Source organism: Falco naumanni, chromosome 1 (genome assembly GCF_017639655.2).
Source record: "Falco naumanni isolate bFalNau1 chromosome 1, bFalNau1.pat, whole genome shotgun sequence".
Classification (NCBI taxonomy): domain Eukaryota; kingdom Metazoa; phylum Chordata; class Aves; order Falconiformes; family Falconidae; genus Falco; species Falco naumanni.
The window spans coordinates 104910388-104928781 of record NC_054054.1 but is presented as its reverse complement, the minus strand read 5'-3'; the positions used below and the strand labels follow the sequence as shown (position 1 = coordinate 104928781).

General features: G+C 39.5%; 1 protein-coding gene across 2 annotated transcripts in view; it reads left to right on the top strand.

Moving 5' to 3' along the window:
- MYL10 (myosin light chain 10) overlaps positions 1 to 14798 on the top strand; it is a 33107-nt gene extending 18309 nt beyond the window's left edge. For both annotated transcript variants that reach the window (XM_040614058.1, XM_040614049.1), the window contains exons 2-7: positions 572 to 658; positions 3401 to 3476; positions 4952 to 5056; positions 8596 to 8674; positions 13761 to 13809; positions 14563 to 14798. In XM_040614058.1, the coding sequence (XP_040469992.1) occupies positions 623 to 658; positions 3401 to 3476; positions 4952 to 5056; positions 8596 to 8674; positions 13761 to 13809; positions 14563 to 14661 (444 nt within the window). In that variant the 5' untranslated portion in view covers positions 572 to 622 and the 3' untranslated portion in view covers positions 14662 to 14798. The remainder of the gene's footprint in view (positions 1 to 571; positions 659 to 3400; positions 3477 to 4951; positions 5057 to 8595; positions 8675 to 13760; positions 13810 to 14562) is intronic.
- Positions 14799 to 18394: the final 3596 nt, after the last annotated feature.

Genomic DNA, 18394 nt, shown 5'->3' with positions numbered 1-18394 from the left:
AGTAAGACTGTGATGTGATGAGCTTACAACGCTCATCCTGCAGTACAGGGCTCTGAAAAGCCACTGCAGAAGGGGGGATATTGTCCTGTGTCGAAGGGTCTGGCATAGGTGACTCTACCCAAGGAATATGCAGGTCCTTGAGGAAACAAGCAGCAGACCAGCTGATACTCAGTGTCACTCTTCAGGTCCCTCACCTTTTTTAAGGCTGCACAGTGACAAGCTGTCCTTGTTCATCTGAGCTGTCAGGTTCTAGGCTGGAGCAAGGGAAAGGCAAAACCCCTCAGCGAGAGATTCATCTGTTACTAAAGAAGCATTTTTAAATCCCATTTTTATATATATATAATACATCTATTATAGTGGATTATTATATATATTATATAGAATTATGTATATTATAAATGTTTTAGATATTTATACAGTTGATTGAACTAAAAGCCTTGTCATAACAAAACACAATCCTCTTGTATTATTTGGCTGTATATGTTTTACCTTCTGTTAAAGATGGAATTTATTTTCATGGGTGCCTAACAGACAAAGTAATTTATATTTCATCTTCTTATTGGTCTTACAGGCTCCAAAAAAGGCCAAGAAGAAGATAGAAGGTGGTTCCAATGTATTCTCTATGTTTGAACAAACCCAGATCCAGGAGTTCAAAGAGGTTAGTCACTGTTCTGCTCTTCTCTATAGTCTCCTGTTATTGCTAATGGGTAACATAGGGGTTGGTTGGTTGTTTTTTTTCCTTACTCAATCCTCCATCTGCTTTAATAGAACACACAGTTGTTTTCTGAATCATTTCTGTGGTTTTGGCTGGTATATCATTTTCCTTGTGTGTTTGTTTGTTCTTTCTTTCATTCTTTCTTTCATTCTTTCTTTCATTCTTTCTTTCATTCTTTTCTCCCTCTCGCACTGTCCTGTTTCAAGCTCTAGACTTTTTTGAAAAGCCCACAAGCCCACGCCCCAACAGAAAGGAAAATTATTATCTCATCCATTTTAGCCCTGGTTCAGGAAAATGATTCAGCACATGTTTAAAGTTAAGTTTAAGTGGTATTTTAAATAAGAATTGTCTATTATGCTCAAGTATTATCCTGAATAGAGATGCCTTAGTGAACCAGGGCTTTAATTAGTGGACTGTTCCACAATAGCAACAGTAAATATTCTTCTGTGTCCTTCTAATACTGCCCACAAACTAGAAAAGAAAATACCAAGAAGCTCTCAGTTGACTTGCTCAAAAAATGCCGATAAAGCAAAACAACACGTTGAAATCAGCTATGTAAGCATCTTTTAGCTCCCAAAGAATTTGGTATTACCATGCATTGTAGATTCTTTGACCAATTACCTGTGAGGAGGTAAATCTAATGGGATGACAGATAATCTGTTTGATGAGTTTATGATCTTTTGCTGAGCAGACATTCTAGAATGTGTGTGAGGCCATCACCCATTTTTTGCTAACTCACATCTCCAAAGACATTTCCGATGTGATATATAGCTAGTTTCATTCGGTGCCTGTGGCTTTCAACTTTACTTTTCATGAGGATTCCCACCAGTAAAGCTCAGTGGTGAACGAGACTAAAAACCCATGCAAAGGTTTATGAGTATGGCCCAGGCAAATGAATTGAAACTAGTAACCTTTTCCCTACTGTTAAGGGGAACATGTTTAATGAACACCCTTCTCCCACTTCTCCATATCCTAAGAACCTCCAGTATTATTTTCTCCAACAACCACTGTTTGAAGATGTACCAACAAAATGAAGGACTAGTCAGAATGCTGTATTTGATGTATTCTAAGTAATATAGTACTAGGAGCATTTCTGGGAGGATGGTGGCAGAATAATGGCAAAAGCATGAGGCAGTGGAGTGGTCCAGTGAAAGCCAAGACCGTGTTGTGTCTGAAAATGGCATACATAGGACAAGTATTTCTGAAAAGTTTTGATCACAACATTTTTGTTTAGAGATTTCAACCAGCTCATCAGAAAATATTTCAGCATTGCTGTTATTAGGTTATTTTAAGTTCATCTTTTACAATACATACCTAATGCTTTTCCTGTCTTCTGTGAGCTTGCTGGACTCTGCTTTGCTCTTCATATTTTCTTCTGGTTTGCTTCCAAATTGTAGGGATCACTATTTAAAGCAAGACCCCCAGAAGGAGGAAAAGCAATTCTAAAGAGTTGGGCTTAGTTTTCTATATGGTGATAGTTTGGCAGGTAAATGAAGGGTTATGATCATGCATGCTGCAAGTAATCACATGGGCAAACTGGAATGTGAGTAGTGGGGATTTGTAAGAAACTGGAGGTAAAACTACATGAAGAAGTGTTGATATAATATGATCATGGAAAGACGTGCTCCCTGTAGAGCAGTAGACTTTAAAACCCTGCAAGTTACTGTAGCTGCAATGGACTAGCTGTATTCTCAGGAGAACATTGTCTTTCATTATAATACTGAAGTAGGAATAATTTCTGGTCATTGTAAAGATAGACTCTCATATTGATGTGCATGTCAGACAGATAACCAGCTTCAGAGACATCCCTGGTTCTACTAATATTCCCCATAGTACGACCAAGGGAATTTCAGGTCATTAAAATCTTTCAAAATCAATAAAACATTAAAAGTGTGATGGCAGTGAATAGACAGACATGCAAATAGGTAAACAGATAGATAGGCAGTTAGCTGGCTTGGTAAATAATAGTTAGTGTACATAAATTCTGTGTTGGCTGAAAATAGAAAAATAAGTGGGTTTCTTCTATCAAAAGTTAAATTTTGCCTGACAAGAAGTATTTAAGGTCAACACATGAAGGTCACTTAGAGCACAGAACACAGTCTGAAGGATACAATTTATTTGAAAGGGAAAAAAACTTTGAATAAATAATACGATGAAACCTACACTTCTCTGTACTTCTGAAAATTCAGCTGTGATGGATCATTTTTTAAGACACAGCAGAAACTGACTTTAGCTTGATAACAGAGAGATATCTAGAGTAATTAAATGTTTTACAGAATATGATTGCTGCACGAAGGAACAAGGTACAGGAAAGGTACAAACCACACAGAGTAACCACTGACTAAATCCTCCCTAACTAAAGCCTCCCTGATTCAAACTTTTATGGGTTAAGGCCTGAACGGCTGGAGCTGCCAGCACTGGCTTCAGCCCAGCTACACGCTGCACTGAGCATTAATTTAGTAAGAGGAAGTTTGGGTGGGTTTAATTAAGCCCCTTGCCAAGATACAGTAATGTGTTGAAAGTGAGGAAAGTGCAATGATGTGGCATGATGTGGGTGAATCAAAGGAAGTTAAATATTCTTTTTTACAGTATGAATATAATACCCCCCTGAACTGGAATGTGAGATTATAGCACTGTCCAGTGCAACAGGGCAATGGCAATAAACTTTCCTTTTTCTTCCAACAGGCTTTTACCATCATGGATCAGAACAGAGACGGCTTTATTGACAAAGCAGACTTGAGAGACACATTTGCTGCACTAGGTAAACTGGTAGCAATAATTAAATACTTAAAAGAAATGCAGTTTAAATTTCAAGCACATAAAAGAAGTTTGTATTAGAATTACAGGGGGGAAGTAATGAGATACACAGGAGGCAAAAGGAAACCTGTTTGGTTTGATCTTCCTCCTTTACGGTAGTTGCTGTCTTACTATATAGCTCCAGCTGGAAAGTTTCCTGAGCAGCCTCTTTCAGAAGCAAAGTGAAGGTCTCTCTGGGACTCGCTGGCGGGTGCAACAGAGCTGTGCAGCTGGCAACTCTCCAAAGGCACTGATCCCTCCCCTGCAACTATTTCATAAAAAGCCCACCCAAGCAGGGGTCCATGCCAGGCATTTCTGATTTGCCTCTGAATCCAGGCTTCACAGGCTGCACCTTTTTCATCTAGGAGCCATGCAATATCTACCAATTAACGTTGTTGTCATGGTCTAGCTGCCCCTCCACCCACATAAAAGTAGGAGGGCTTCATGTGAGGTTCTGTGCTGTTGTGCCCTTATGTGGGGTGGAATGTGCATGTCATGAGATTAGGTATTGTCCATTCCATGCACATCACAACCCTGATAATATCAAGCAGATTAAAGTAAATCTTCCCAAGGAAAGGAAAAATCAAGATGCTCATGATCCCAGACCTGGAGTTGTATCCTTGTTGCAACATTTGAGGCTTGAACAGTGATGTAGGCATTTGGGCTTTTGCCATCTGGATCTTGTTAAAAAGAGTTTGATAGGAATCTTTAGTGCTCCCTGGGGTGGAATCAGATGCCAGCAGAGTCAGTGCAAAGAGCAGAAGCTCCTGAACTCTTTATTGTGACAACGAGGTTTGCAAACTTTGGCCTGTAGCTACTGTTACCCTGGAATATTTATTTCTTAAGGCCAAGTTCTGGTATCTTTCCTGTTCAGTGAAGCCCTTCAATGCCTATGAAGCACAGTCACAAGAAATTACCATTCAGTTTGAGCGGGGTTGCCAGGGTCTTAATTCTCATCAATAGGATTGCGCAAGGATGGGGAAGGGATAGGACTGCACAAGGATGGGGGAGGGATAAGACTACTCAACTCATCCATCTGCCCTCTACTCAGAAAGGCATCTCAATATAAAGGAGGGCAAAGACTGAGACCTTGGATTCACTTCAGTCACTTTGAGCTCTGCTATATTAATATCAGTGGGGCCCGTATTTCACCTGAGGTAAAAAAAACAAAAACCAAAACAGTTTATTTTGAAGTGCCCCTTCTTTCGTCCACTGCTGGCCACATCCGTGTTATTTATCCTTCTTACTCCTTCAGTCACCCTTTGATCTTAGAGCCAGCTCTGCCAATTTGTTTTACACTGGGGTATTCTGGAGTTGTGTTCTACCATGTTATTAGCAAAGTTGTACAGAGCCCTGAGCTCCCCAGTGGGAGGAGATGAATGGGAATAGTTTTTTGAAACACAATTTGTGATTTATTATGAAAAATGATCTCTGCTGCAGGTCGTCTGAATGTCAAGAATGAAGAGCTTGAAGACATGGTGAAGGAGGCGCCAGGTCCTATTAACTTCACTGTTTTCCTTACTATGTTTGGGGAAAAGCTGAAAGGTAAGTACCTTTGGGGGGTTGGAGAGGTATCTGTCAAAGATCCTCAGCACTGAAATATCTCAGCACCTTGCAAATTATAATAATGTATACACAGAACAATGCTTAAAGGCAAGGAGTGATCTCCATTTTTGCAGACAGAGCTGAAGTATGAAAAGGCTAAGGGACCGTCCAGAGGACAATTCAAAGGTGTGATTTCAGCTTACATAAGCGAACATAAAAGTGGTAAGTTGAGGTCCAGAAAGTAATGAAATCACAGCAGCCTGGAGCACCATGCAGATGAGTTATTCACTGTCAGTAGGTTCCTAGGCGGAAAACTGTTGCTCATGCTGTAGTGGTATCACTCCCAGTGTTACCTGGTTTAAAGGTATTTTCAGTATTTCTACAAAAAAACTTTCTGCACTCCTTTGGCTCATTATGCAGACATGACCTCTGCATCATCCCTGCAGTTACAGGGCCTGAAGGAGCAACGTGGCCATCCCTCATTTGCTGTAGTAGTTGGCAACGCGGTGGCCCAGCCTTGGTTTCACTTGAGGTCAATAGTGATTTTGCCACTGGATGAAGGTTTCACTGAATAACTCTTAACGGAATGGATAAATTGAAATAATTTAATCTCGGTAGCTTCACAATGATGAGGGAGAGGGATTTTGTCCATTGCCACAGAATACATAGGGATCACTGTAGATTTCAGAAAATGTGGGTACTATATTTGTTGTGGGGGCTAGTAATCTAGTTGTATCTCCTATGCTGTCAATGCCTAGAAACTGTAAGAGAGGGAGTGTGAGGCCAGTAGAAACCTCTAGTCATCTTCCTATACACATTAAAAATAGGTGAAAGCCTTGGCCTTCAAAGCAAGGTTGCTCTTAGCCAAGCACATTCCAGAAGTTTGTTAAAGTAACTAATGAACAGGAAAATGGAAAAAGCTGATCCCATGTTCTTAAAAACATTTGTTGTACTGCTGCTGGACTCTGGCTTTATATTGCTGAGCACAATTTCAGTGAAGTGCTTTCTAGGGTTGGAATAGAAAACAGAAAGGTCTGAAAGAAAGAATTAATGTAGCTGGTCCTCAAAGAAATACACTATTGCTAAGGAACACAGCATGTCTGGGAAACGTAAGAGCTGATGGAGAAGGCTGTAGACTAACACTGAGGAGGGGATTTTATTACCCAGACATCAATCTGTCTCGGTCACAGTGGTATCTGCACCTTTACATTCCAGATACTATCTTGCAGAGTAGGTAGTGCCCTCCTCCATCATCTTCCTTCTGGGAGATGTGACTATTTCCAGTGGGGTGCCCTGCTACCTATTCCTGTCTGTTTGTGATGCTTATGATCACACAGAGCGTGGAAATGAGCTCTTCTCCCTTTCCCCTCTTCCTTCTTGTTTCTTACGATTGCTGAAGCTGGCAAAGAATCTGTGGCCCTGCCAATTGTGTGGCCTAAACCCAGAGCCAGCACAGGAAGGTGAATGGTAAAGCATAACCCTCTTGTCTGCAGGTTTCCTGTTGGCTACTAGCAGAGGAGGAGTTGTTTTTTTTTTTTTTAATTTCCATTTGGTGAAGGGAAAATCACAGCTGTGCTTGTCATGCCCTTCTGGTTGGGTTTGTCATGCAAAGGAAGCAGAGCCAAAAGACTGCACATTCCCAATCAAAACTAATTGGGATGAAGAGCCTTTGTAGTGCAATTAGAAAGGGAGAAAGGGCTAGAGGAAGTGGATATGGCAATTTTGCAACACTCTTTATTAGCTAAGTACCACTCAGAGAATTTGGTGAAAGGTGCTTTCTAAGTAAAATTTGTTGTGCTATAATTGATTTCTGTCATAAAGGGGAAGCAGGGATTTTCAGGATGAGCTTTAGCTTTGTATATTGAGATTATGATGCCAGATGAACAGCTAACAAAACTCAGTTTATGTTAATGCCAACCACATGGAGCTGTTTCTACAGGGAGTCAGAATAATACAATTTGTACAGAAAACAGAGATGCCGCACATCAAAGAAACCACTTTATTTACCAGCTAATCAATAAAGAATGCCTGCTGCATTGCTTTTCTTCAAAGCCAAAGTCCAAGGATATGACAGAGTAGAAAATGTAAAACACAGTAAGGAAAAAAAAAAAATAAATCCCCCACACAGTGGTGACTACTTAAAATGCAGTCCTTTCCTCAGAGCTGGAAGACATTTCTCTTCATGGGACAATCAAAACACTCATTAAATACCAATGCTTTTTGTATTGATCATATATTCATTGCAGTTCAAATACAGCGCCTACAGCTTGGCAAAATGATGTGGCCAGTGTGTGACAAGGAGGAGGCCATATTATAGCCTTAGGTTTATTCACTGTTATATCCACTAAGATCCTACTAATAATCCTTGTGAAACCTTTTAAACAAAGAAAACTAAGAAGGTATCAGGAGTGTACGTAGTCATTAGAGCAGGGAACCTTGACTGGGTTCTATTCTGGTTCTCTCTCTGCCAAACTTTGAAACTGCGGTTCTTTGTGTAACTACTTTTTTGATGATGCTTTCAACATTTCAGCATCCTAAGTAGCTTAATTTGTCCATGGGCCAGTCTATCTGCTTGTAAATTTGGTTTCCTACAGTTATGAATAATGATTTATATTATATATACTACTGTAATATTTTGAAAAACTGGTGAATAGTCAGAAACACAGTATTTAGAGTATCCTTTGGTGTGGGTTAAAACTGACCATGAGTATACTCAGAATCTGCAGTATTAGAGAATACTCAGAAACCTCAGCCAAGTTTAAGGCACTGTGAAAGTTAGTCCTTGACCCAAATATTTTTTTTCTGTCTAAATAGATGGAACAGATAAAGGGTGGAAAAAGAGGAAGACTATTACTATCATTTTACTGCTGGGAACAGAGGAGCAGGGAAATTAGAGTCATACCAAAAGTTTGTGGCCCAGCTAGGAGCAGAAGCAAAATGCTGGAGCCATAGTCTAGTGCTCTAAACCACCCTGTTTCTGTAGGTAACACCTAATGAGGAGGTACTTTAGTGGAAGTGCCCTATAGAATGTAAGTGCAGATCACCATTTAACCATTGATCATCCTGTTTCCACTGCGTTGACATTCTGATTTTATGATGAGCTCCATTTCCTTTGGTGAGGGAAATAACCTCTTTTCTATACAGTGACGAACAAGTAACATCAAAAAGTGTTTTTACAAGGAACGTACAGAACAAGATTAAAGGAAGCCAGTGAGGGAAACAGTTTGTTATATTTTCATTTCTGAAAGCCACTAATCCTCTGGGTACTGATATTGGAGACCAGTTCCTGGAAGTTTTCTCTCCTGCAGACATAGAATAGATATGAGTTATTATTTTTAAGCTTCTGAGCATTGAACTATTCACCTCTATTGTTTATCTGACATGACAAATGCTGCCGACTTAAGGAACCTTTGTCTTCAGACCTACAACTGCAGAATTCTCCATTTTGCACTGTTTTCAAGTGAATGCAATTACTTAGCAAGTATTCGACTGCTATAGAAATACATCCAGGCTTCTAAATTATATTTCATTAATTTTAGGCACAGACCCAGAAGAAACCATTCTGAATGCTTTTAAGATTTTTGACCCAGAAGGAAAAGGCCACATAAAGGCAGACTAGTAAGTTTATTTCAAATCCTTTTAAAATAATAATAATAATAATAATAATAATAATAATAATAATAATAATAATAATAATAATAATAATAATAATAATAATAATAATAATAATAATAATAGCACAAGTTTAAAGAACTGCTTAAAAGCTGTATTTTTCATGGTGTTTTAAGAGACAGAGGAACTATCAAGCAGAAAAACATTTAGCTTTGTAAGCTAGAGTTAAAAGACTGGACTATTGTATGAATGTGCTTATATACCAAAAGGAGATGTTATTGTCTTCAGACATTGCAAGAGGCAACGGAAATATAATCACATGTAGGCCATTAGATAGCCTTTTTTGAAGGTCTGGATATAAATCAACACATGACTCTTTGTAGATTAACTCCATATGTAAATTAAAATGAACGTCTGGTGCCTAATTCTCAGAGTGCTTGACTAAAATGGGAAATCTAGTCTCCTTTTTAAAAAAGTGATCAATTTAATTAACTCTGGGACATGGTTTTAGTGAGGGTATTTTCCTTGTTATGTGTTTGCCATTTGAGCCTTCTGCTTCGAGACAATCATTTGCTGTAAAATTCCACTAGATATGGTGGGAGCCAAACCAAATAATACTGCTAATAATATGGCAATTATTGTTGGTATGGCGATTTTTTAAAGGAGGAGGCAAGTCCTAATTTGTATTCATAACCTGTAACATCAACAAAGCAAGGTAAAAGGACTTTAAGTGCTAATTGCACAAATTTAAACTCTCATTGCACTGCCAAAATGGTGCAAGAAGGGCATCAGTTAAATGAGATAAATGATATCAAATCAGGGCAGTGGATAAGGAGGTCTGACCTATGGCTCCAGTGGAATGCTACATGTGCCTAGGTTTATGCATATGCTTATATTCCTTGGTGAATTTGGGGGTCTATAATTTTACTGCAGCAGCTATTTCAGGTGGATTTTACAAAGCATAGTACGTATAGTAAATTTATTAAGGAACCATGAGTTACAAAATAGTATTTGCATCAATTAATTCTGCTAATGTTGTGATAAAGTAAATGAAAACTAAACATCTTACCAGAACTTCTGAGGTGGAGTTTTCTATGACATTATCTTAAATTACCAATGAAAGTTAGTTGAAAATACAGAATTTGTACAAAAAAGTACAGTATTTCTTACCATTACCAATATGCTTTTTTGCTGACAGTACCCCAGTGGATATGGGAGTCATATTATGGTATGCAATAAGCAAAATAAAAGCAAAGAGACAGTCTTTTCACTAAAGAACTTCTGAACTAATTAAAACACAACAAGTGGATGTAGCAAACAATCCAAAGAAACAGAGGGTTAATAATCATCCTGATTGGTTTGGGGTTAGCATTATCCAAGCAGCTTGGGAAGAACAGTCTGAGAAACACATCAGAAGTGACTCAAACCATCAGAATAAAATGTAGCCTGTTGCCAAATAGGCCAGATCACATGGTAGTGAAATCACAACCATGAAAATACAACCTTCTGATAATACAAACCCCATGAAATGTTATATTTCCTACCACTCTCTGTAACAATATATTGCATACAAAATCTGCAGCTTGCCACCCTGTGTCCAGTTCTACAATCCTTGAGTGCTGGAAGCCAATTGGAGTTTGGGGCAAATTAGGAATGCAGTATCACACTCCAAAATGAAGATGAGAGAGAAATACTTTTATTTTTCCTTGATGGAAAAGGTCAACTTTGTCCCCACCCCCACTGCACTGCTAACATTAGACAATTGTTTTAGTTCATCACCACAACAGAGCATAATGTTTACTTATTAGACCCGAGGGTATTGTTGATCATTACAGAACAAACCATTAAATCAATTCCGTGAATGTCTTTGAGGTTTAACTTCTATTCATATGCTTCCAAAATTTAGACATTTGAAGGTTTTGAAATAATTTTTATGTTGGCTTATACAGCCATTTCAATATGACAGTTAATGTTAATAAATAATATTTCTCCATATTAAAAAATCCTGGAATGTTTCTTTCCAAAACGAGCCATGTTGACCTTTTAATCAGAACTTCTTTTTATGTTCATGGAGTTAACATCCTTCTGGGGATTTTTACGTTTCTTCCCTCTGCGTGTTTTCACCTCTAGTCTGGAAATGACTCACTTAGTCCATCTGATGGTAGCTGGGACGGAGTCTTCTAACCTTTCCAGAAGCTCCAGGAGTTTATAACTTACTTCCAACTTCAATGACAAACTTTGTTTGTCTGCATCGTTATACCACACATAAAATCCTTCCTATAGCATGATGTCAAAAAAAGAAAATGCTTTAGGTCACATTCTCAGCTGGTGTAAACTGGCATAGTGTTTGGAAAGGTTAGATGATTCAGTCCTAAATGCCATTCATTGGACAAAGTGAGTCAGGCCAACATCAACTGTGCCTCATGCTGATGCCAACAAAACTTTGCAGATTTGTACCAGATGAAAATGGACCCAGGGAGTTTTCATGCGCTCCGGACCTTCGGAGATTAGTTTGGCTGAGCCAGTGATGTTTCTAATCACATTTGTAGAGCGCTGCTTGTTTTGACTCACCTGTTTTTTTTCCAAGACAGCACTGTAGAAAGGGCAAACCCTGTGGAAAACCAAAATGTCCCAGAGATTTCACAGATAATTTTAAAACAGCTTTTGAAATATAAGAATGCAATGGAGTATTTGTAACTGTAGAAGGAATTGATGTCATCTAGGACAAGAGATAAGTTAGACTCCCATGTCAAGCCAAACAGATACCTTTTTTTGCCCAGAAGACTTTGATTATTTTTTTTTGAGTAGCAAATAGTCTTTAAAAAAGAAAACAAGATGCACAAAGAAAAGAGTGCATAATATCTAGCTTTGGAAATTGTGAGTGTTTATTTCCCTATAAAATAAATAATGGAAAACGTGCATAGATGCTTAACTCAGTCTTTCTTCCTTATGAGTGTGCCAGAGCCTACTGGGCTGTGCATCAGAAGATTATAATTAGATATTTGATCTTTTCTTTTCCCCTAAATACTTTAAGCATGTGAGTGGAAGACACAGAGTGCCCGGATCTCTTTTTAATTCAGGCCTGTTTGTGATGAAGTTTATTTGTGACTTCTGACAAAATTGCTCTAAGTGCTTCCTTCTATTCACCAGGCTCCTTCCTGTATCACACTTCCTATTTACATTTGCTAATGCTGTTTGCCCCAGTGCACATATATCCAATAATCAATTTATGCTCATGAGAATGATCTCTCTACTTTTGCACCCACTCATCATTTGAGAATTCCACTTCAAAAAATGCAATCACATAACAAAAGGCCAGGATAACAAAACAGAAACAACAATATGAGAGAAAAAGATGAAGAAAGACTTTGCTGAGTAAAGGGAATGGTAAAGTAATGCAAGAAAGATATGTACAATAGCTTAAGCTCTGTCTGTGACTTCAGAGTATTTCCTGAACTTGCATGGATATTTTCACCCTTGTTCTTGTGGGCAAGATCCTTAATCATTATCCAGAAACTTCTTTTTTCACTTTCCCTTTCTGTCCTTCCAAATGAGCACTTAACATCAACAAGAAAGAGATTCAGAAGTGTATATGCCTCTTACGCAAATTGGGATATGTCTTTGTAGTAGCCTTTTCCTGGAAAAAAAATATGTGGGTCAGAGATATGAGGAAGTACAGTTGTAGCTTTGCCATCAAAACTACACTTTTATTTGCGTGACTTTTTTCACTTGAGATGCATAGTGCATGGGAACAGAAAGAGAAGCTTCACTATTTTGCCCAAACATCTGCATCCACAGCGGCTGAATTTTGCTCTCACATGGAAGTGTTGCTGTGCAGGCATAATTTCTGTTGTAAATAGTTAGTTTTAAATATTCACTTTAAAAAGCAGAAAGGGCTGCTTCCAGAAAAGCTATTGCTCTCACACACTGCCCCCCACCCCACCCCCCAATTCTTCCAAAAAAGCAGCCTTTTTTCAAACCTACAACCTAAACCCAGATTTCTATGCTTGTTTCAGCTTTTGTTTTTGTACAACAGGCTGCTAACGTGTTATCACAGGTTTATAGTCTGCTTTACCAATCTAGAAAAAATCTTGATAATGTATAAATACCTTTGGCAGTGGCAACAGGAGACAACTCTACCTCTTCAGTGTGAATGCAAGCTCTTTGAGATTAATATAGGCATACTCCTACAGGAAGGGGAAATTATTAACATAAGTGAAAGGGATGTTTATGTGATATAACTGACTTCATACTGCTGGATGTTCTAGCACATTGTGCATATACTGCCCTCAGTACATGAGTAACTGGGTGAAATAGAAAGACGTTTTAACTAAAAGAGGTTAGACTAGAAGCAGTAATCATTTTTCCTAGCTTTTCTATTCACCTATAAACTTAGGTAAAAAAATTACATGCCTGACTGACTTCCCACAATGGGTTTGAAAATAGAGAATAAATCAGCTGAGAGTCTGTCCCAAAAAATATTCTCTTTGATGTGGTTGCATAGGATGCAGATTGTGTGTGGGATAAGCTCCGTGTTACAGTGCTGTAACTCCAGATCAAGACATTGTACCGTGAAATACAACAGGTCTCATGCAGTTTCACAGTCTCCTCTGGGAATGACTGCATGCAAATAAAGGGATTCTCAGATGATGATTCGGAATAGCTGTTGGAGTTCTCTTTCAAGTCCTCTTTCTCATTTCATGCTCCGTTCCTTTCATCCTCAGATTTTACAGAAAATATTCTTTCTTTTGGTTTTGTTAAGTGATCCAAACTTTAAACAGCAAGTAAGAAAACCTACCATTTTAGGTTAAGATAAGCATACAAAATTGCTGTATTTCAATTAGAGTAATAACCTTAAACAATTTTAAACCTCTATAAAATGTGACAAAAGCAAAATAAGTTGGCAGAGCGAGGCATTGACACTGATGGCTGCCCACAGAAAATCTCTTACAATATCATGTAAGGATTAACAGCTCTAATTTATGCGGTCACACAGATTTTCTTTCATGCAACTTCAGGACGGATCTTGCCATCTGAATTGTCATGTGCCATTATCACCCTTTAATCAGGCTATTTCATTTTATTTGAACAGCATCAAAGAAATGCTTATGACACAGGCAGACCGGTTCAGTCAAGAAGAGGTAAGGACCACCTTCTTTATTCAAAATAGGAATCTATCTCCAGCTACTATTCAACCATAAGTATTTGCCCCTCTTTAAATGCATGAATTCAGCTGAAATCCAGACTGAAAGAAGGTCGATGCCAGTTCTAGCAATTAGGAACAATTCAAAGCATCTCTTCTGAATAGCTCCATGGCTAAATCAAAGTCAAACAGATTCTTTGGACTGCCATCCAAGTGTAAGCGTGGCCTATCTCTTGCTGTTCTTTCCTATGGCAAGCTGGGCAATGAATTTACTATAGTCCAAGTGGGTTTGGGTGGGGACTGTGATCTGGTTTCCATTTCTGTGAGAGTTATTTTGTTTGAAATCTGAAATGAGGTACTGACTTTGTGGTTTGTGTGAGACTGAGCATGGATTCTGCTGGCTGGGAGGAATTTAGTGAGACTTTATTTTCAGAAGAGGAGTTTGAGTGAAGTTGGTTTGTGGCAAGAACAGATTGGAGTGCAGACTATAGTACGATATTTGGCCAGGGTTTACCTGGATTTCAGGGAGAGCTCTTTGCAACAGGGAACCTTCTTGGGATTCTGGCAGGACTGTATTAACTAGTTGTGTCCTAATCCCTATTGCAATTTTACTGAAGCTAAGGAAGAAGTTTCCACAGTGGTTAACAGATCAAGACAGAAGGGAGCTGAACTGGGTTGAAAATGAAAAGCAGTATATGTCGCTGTCCCACAGTCCTACGTTTGTAACACTTGTCTCCTCTTTGCTTGGCAGATCAAGCAGATGTTTGCTGCTTTCCCTCCAGATGTCTCTGGTAATCTTGACTATAAGAACCTCTGTTACGTTATCACCCATGGTGAGGAAAAAGACTAAAGGGGAAAGAGATGAGCTCCTCCTGTGATGGTGCACCAAGTTACTTCATAACGCTTTTGTGTGCAAGACAAAGGGCTAAACATTTAGTATGTGAAGCCATGTGGTCATCAGAAGAGAACCAATAAAACAATTGAAATTAGATTAAAGTTGTTTAATGCTCCTGTTTTTATAAAAGATGAAAATACCATTTTTTTCTGTCAGTGGTTTGAAATGGAATTTTCTTGATGAACTGGTGCTTTCATGATTTATTGACAATCCTAATGTTCACCAGATGGTCCACTGCGCACTGCAGCGTTGCTTAACCTCTTTATACATAAGCTCCGTGTATTAATTGAGAAATCCTCTAACTTATTGCACCAGGAAGAGTATTTGGTAAATAGAATTCTGTTCCGTTTGACAGCCCCTAGCAATGAAAGTGTAAATAAAACAGTCTTAAGCTCTTGTGAATATGCAATATGCCCTTTCCGTCTCAGTGGTGTGGCCAGTATCATAAGCCACTTGACTCATTTGCTTTGGTGCAAAAGAACAGAAATAGTGGAACAGTTGCTATTTTCCTCATAGTAAAATTCACCTAGGTGCACTTAGAAACCAGTAATAACGACTTTCCCCCTTCAAGGGTACCATTATTATGTGTAGGAAGTTGTCCATGAAATAACAATAACACCTAGTCTTTCGCCTGTTGATAATTAGCATTGTTTTACAGGTGAGGTGCACAGTGGAAGGATGTTTGTCAAAAATCATCAAAGGTCTAGGGACAAAGACAAGAAAAAAACTCAGGATTGCACATGGGGTAACCACGGTTACACATGAAAACAGGCTGCCTCTCACTTTTATAGTCCAAGATCAGCCTGGTTTCTAAAACAGGCTACAGTTTCTTGTATTTGGACTTCTAGGAACTGGACTTATTCTGCCTATGTGGAATATGGCATGAATACCTCCTGCGTGGGAGTCAGAAGGATCTTGCAGCCAAAGTAAAACAAGTTTCTGCTGTTTTAACAACTAATGAAAATGGTTTCCTTTTGCATCAGTGTTGTTGGCACCATAGTCCCACAGACACTGAGAGGAAGTGACAAGTCGCTTATTTTCTGTTTCCATCTTGGTCTTTGTAGAAAGAGAACTTGAGGGCAAGGTGTCAAATTCTGCCCTCGTCAGGAGGGGCAGGAATCACATGAAAAAGCTTTAGCATCTGCATGACCTGGGGACATGACATTCATCTCCACCTGCATTTTTTGTTGTTCCAGCAAAACCCTGCACTGGGGGCACTTCAGTAATGTAGAACAATTGAAATGAGAAGGCTTTTAGCAGACACAAAATTGATATAATAAATCTCACCTCTTGTCCACATAGGTGGAACCACCTATGTCCAGAAACATTGTGCATATTCCTGTATCAGCAATGCTTTTTCTAGTGTAAGTAGGTGATTCCCAATTGTATCTACCAATAATTATCTCACTTAAAAATATTAGTGGACACAGCTAGAAGCAAAATTCAGCCCTTTCCTGCACAAATCTTGCTAAAGATACAGAAAGGCTTTAGCACTTCTTGCCATATGTTCCTGTAACATTTGAAAAAATGGTATTGTCACCTCCACCCTCCCTCCCTACAAGGTATGCAACTTGACTGGGCTTTGGGGACTAGTCATACTTCCTGCAACGCAACAGTCTACATGACGTCTTTTTTCCCACCTCATGGCTTTTTCACCAGAGGCTGAGCTTTCCCATTCAAGCACAGTTCTTACCTCTATTTCACACGATAGCTCTTTTCTCCCCAGAATGTTGTCATCTTCATAGGTGTATGACCACTGCTTATGGGATGGAGTTGTAGATAGGCAATGGGAGGTCACAGAGGCAGAGGATTTTTGGTGGCACAGTGGAAAAGATGATTTATGAACTTCTGCTTTAGGCTCTTATGCAGACCCAAACAAGCAACAGCACTTCCCAGCAAAGGAAGGAGCTGCTTATGGGAGCAGGCTGCAAAATGGATGTTTCTTTACAGATTTCATTTTGAATTGCTCAAGTGGTGGGTCCAGAAGATGATCTTGTATGATGGCAAACACACATGCAAAGTCTAACGCTACCTTGTATGAGCTCCACAAAAGCACATACCCAACCAAAAGAGTACTGACTCTTCCACTAGCATGAGATGAAGTCACTCACGCATCAGATGTTGTTTACAGCTTTTGCACCGTTTAAATATTTCAGAATGAGACTGAAGACTAGATAAAATGACATACATGCTTACTTTTGGCCTTCAGTCTAGAGAAGTTTATTTTTCCTCATGAAAGCTAGTAAGCAAAAACTTTGAGGATAATGCTTTTGAAAGATGAGGTCACATTTTTCCATCAAAGCTTGCACACTTTCTGGTGGGGCCTTTTTCAACAGTTACTGCCTGGTCACAATTGCAGCTCTATGGCATCTTATGCTGATGAAGACCTGGTCTGAGCCATTCCACATTCTCCTTTCACCTGGCTCCCTAAATTTCCTTGTCTGTCTGCAGCTGCTAGGGCCCTGAGTGTACTAATAAGCCTTAATGATGTTGACAAGCATCACCTGGAAACTCCACTCACACCTGCTCTCTGTGGGCCCAAGGGCCCCATTCAAGCTCAGCCCATGGCCTTCAAATGTTTCTTGAGCTACACTCTTGGACCTGCGCTACTTCTTGGGTCTTCTATATCACTGAGAACCTGCCTAGCAATCACTGACAGTGTACAGCTCTAGTAACTGTCCTTGGCTGTAACCCTGACCTGCAGCTTGATTTTTCAGCTTGATCTTGAACTTGCCTCATCATTATAGACTTGCCTGACGATCTGGACTCTTGAACCTGACTACCATCTTTGTGCTTTCCTTGTTGGGATATTGGTGAGGCTGTTTTCCTGCTGGACATGTTATCACACACTGCTGTAGGCTCCTTGTTCTTTAGGGAGCAGTTGCTCCCTAGCAGCTGCAGATGGGGTAGAAGCATGGAGCTGTGGGGAGGATGGAAAACAAGATCACTTTGGTGCAGTCTAGGTTGAGCTAAGTTTTGTCTAGATGAGCAATTTGTTTTGGAGCAGTGCAGTTTTGAAGCAAATCACTTGATTGCCCCTACTTACCTTGAGCAACCGAGGCAGGTTTTCTTAGAGGAAGCTGAACCAGAGGCTCTGCTTGAAATTCAATCAAAATTCCCTCCAGATCCTGATGGGAACCAAATGGGTGCAGGCTGTGAGGTCCTCCCATAGCTACCAAACATTCGTGCACTACTAGAGTGCTCTCAACCAACCAGAGCTCTCATGACACTCTGAAATGGCTTGTGGGCTACATAAGGCCCCAGTTCCTATGTGCCCCTACCTACTGCTTTTCAGGTTTTTTGCAGTTCTGCTGCACTTTCCTCATTGGTCAAAATAAATTTCTCCCTTTTTTCCCTGCCTGTTTCCCCAGAATTACTGCATTTCAAGGGTAGCGCAGCAGGTGTACCTGTTACGGACTACTTGAAGAGATCTTTCGGTTGGGCTACGCTACCAAGCTTGTTGCTCATTTGGACCTCCGCACCTTGGGTTCTTGGACCATCAAGCAAGAGAATTTGGAGCTGTAATCCTCTCCTTCTAAAAGGAGAAAGGATAGATGTTCAGATAAATATAATGAAAATATTAAAGATTCTTAGAATGAGCCTGTATCAATCCCAATTTCGTGTCAATCTCCATTTTCACTTGTGGATCTAGGGCTGTTCTTGCAGGTTTTGGATGCATATTCAAATA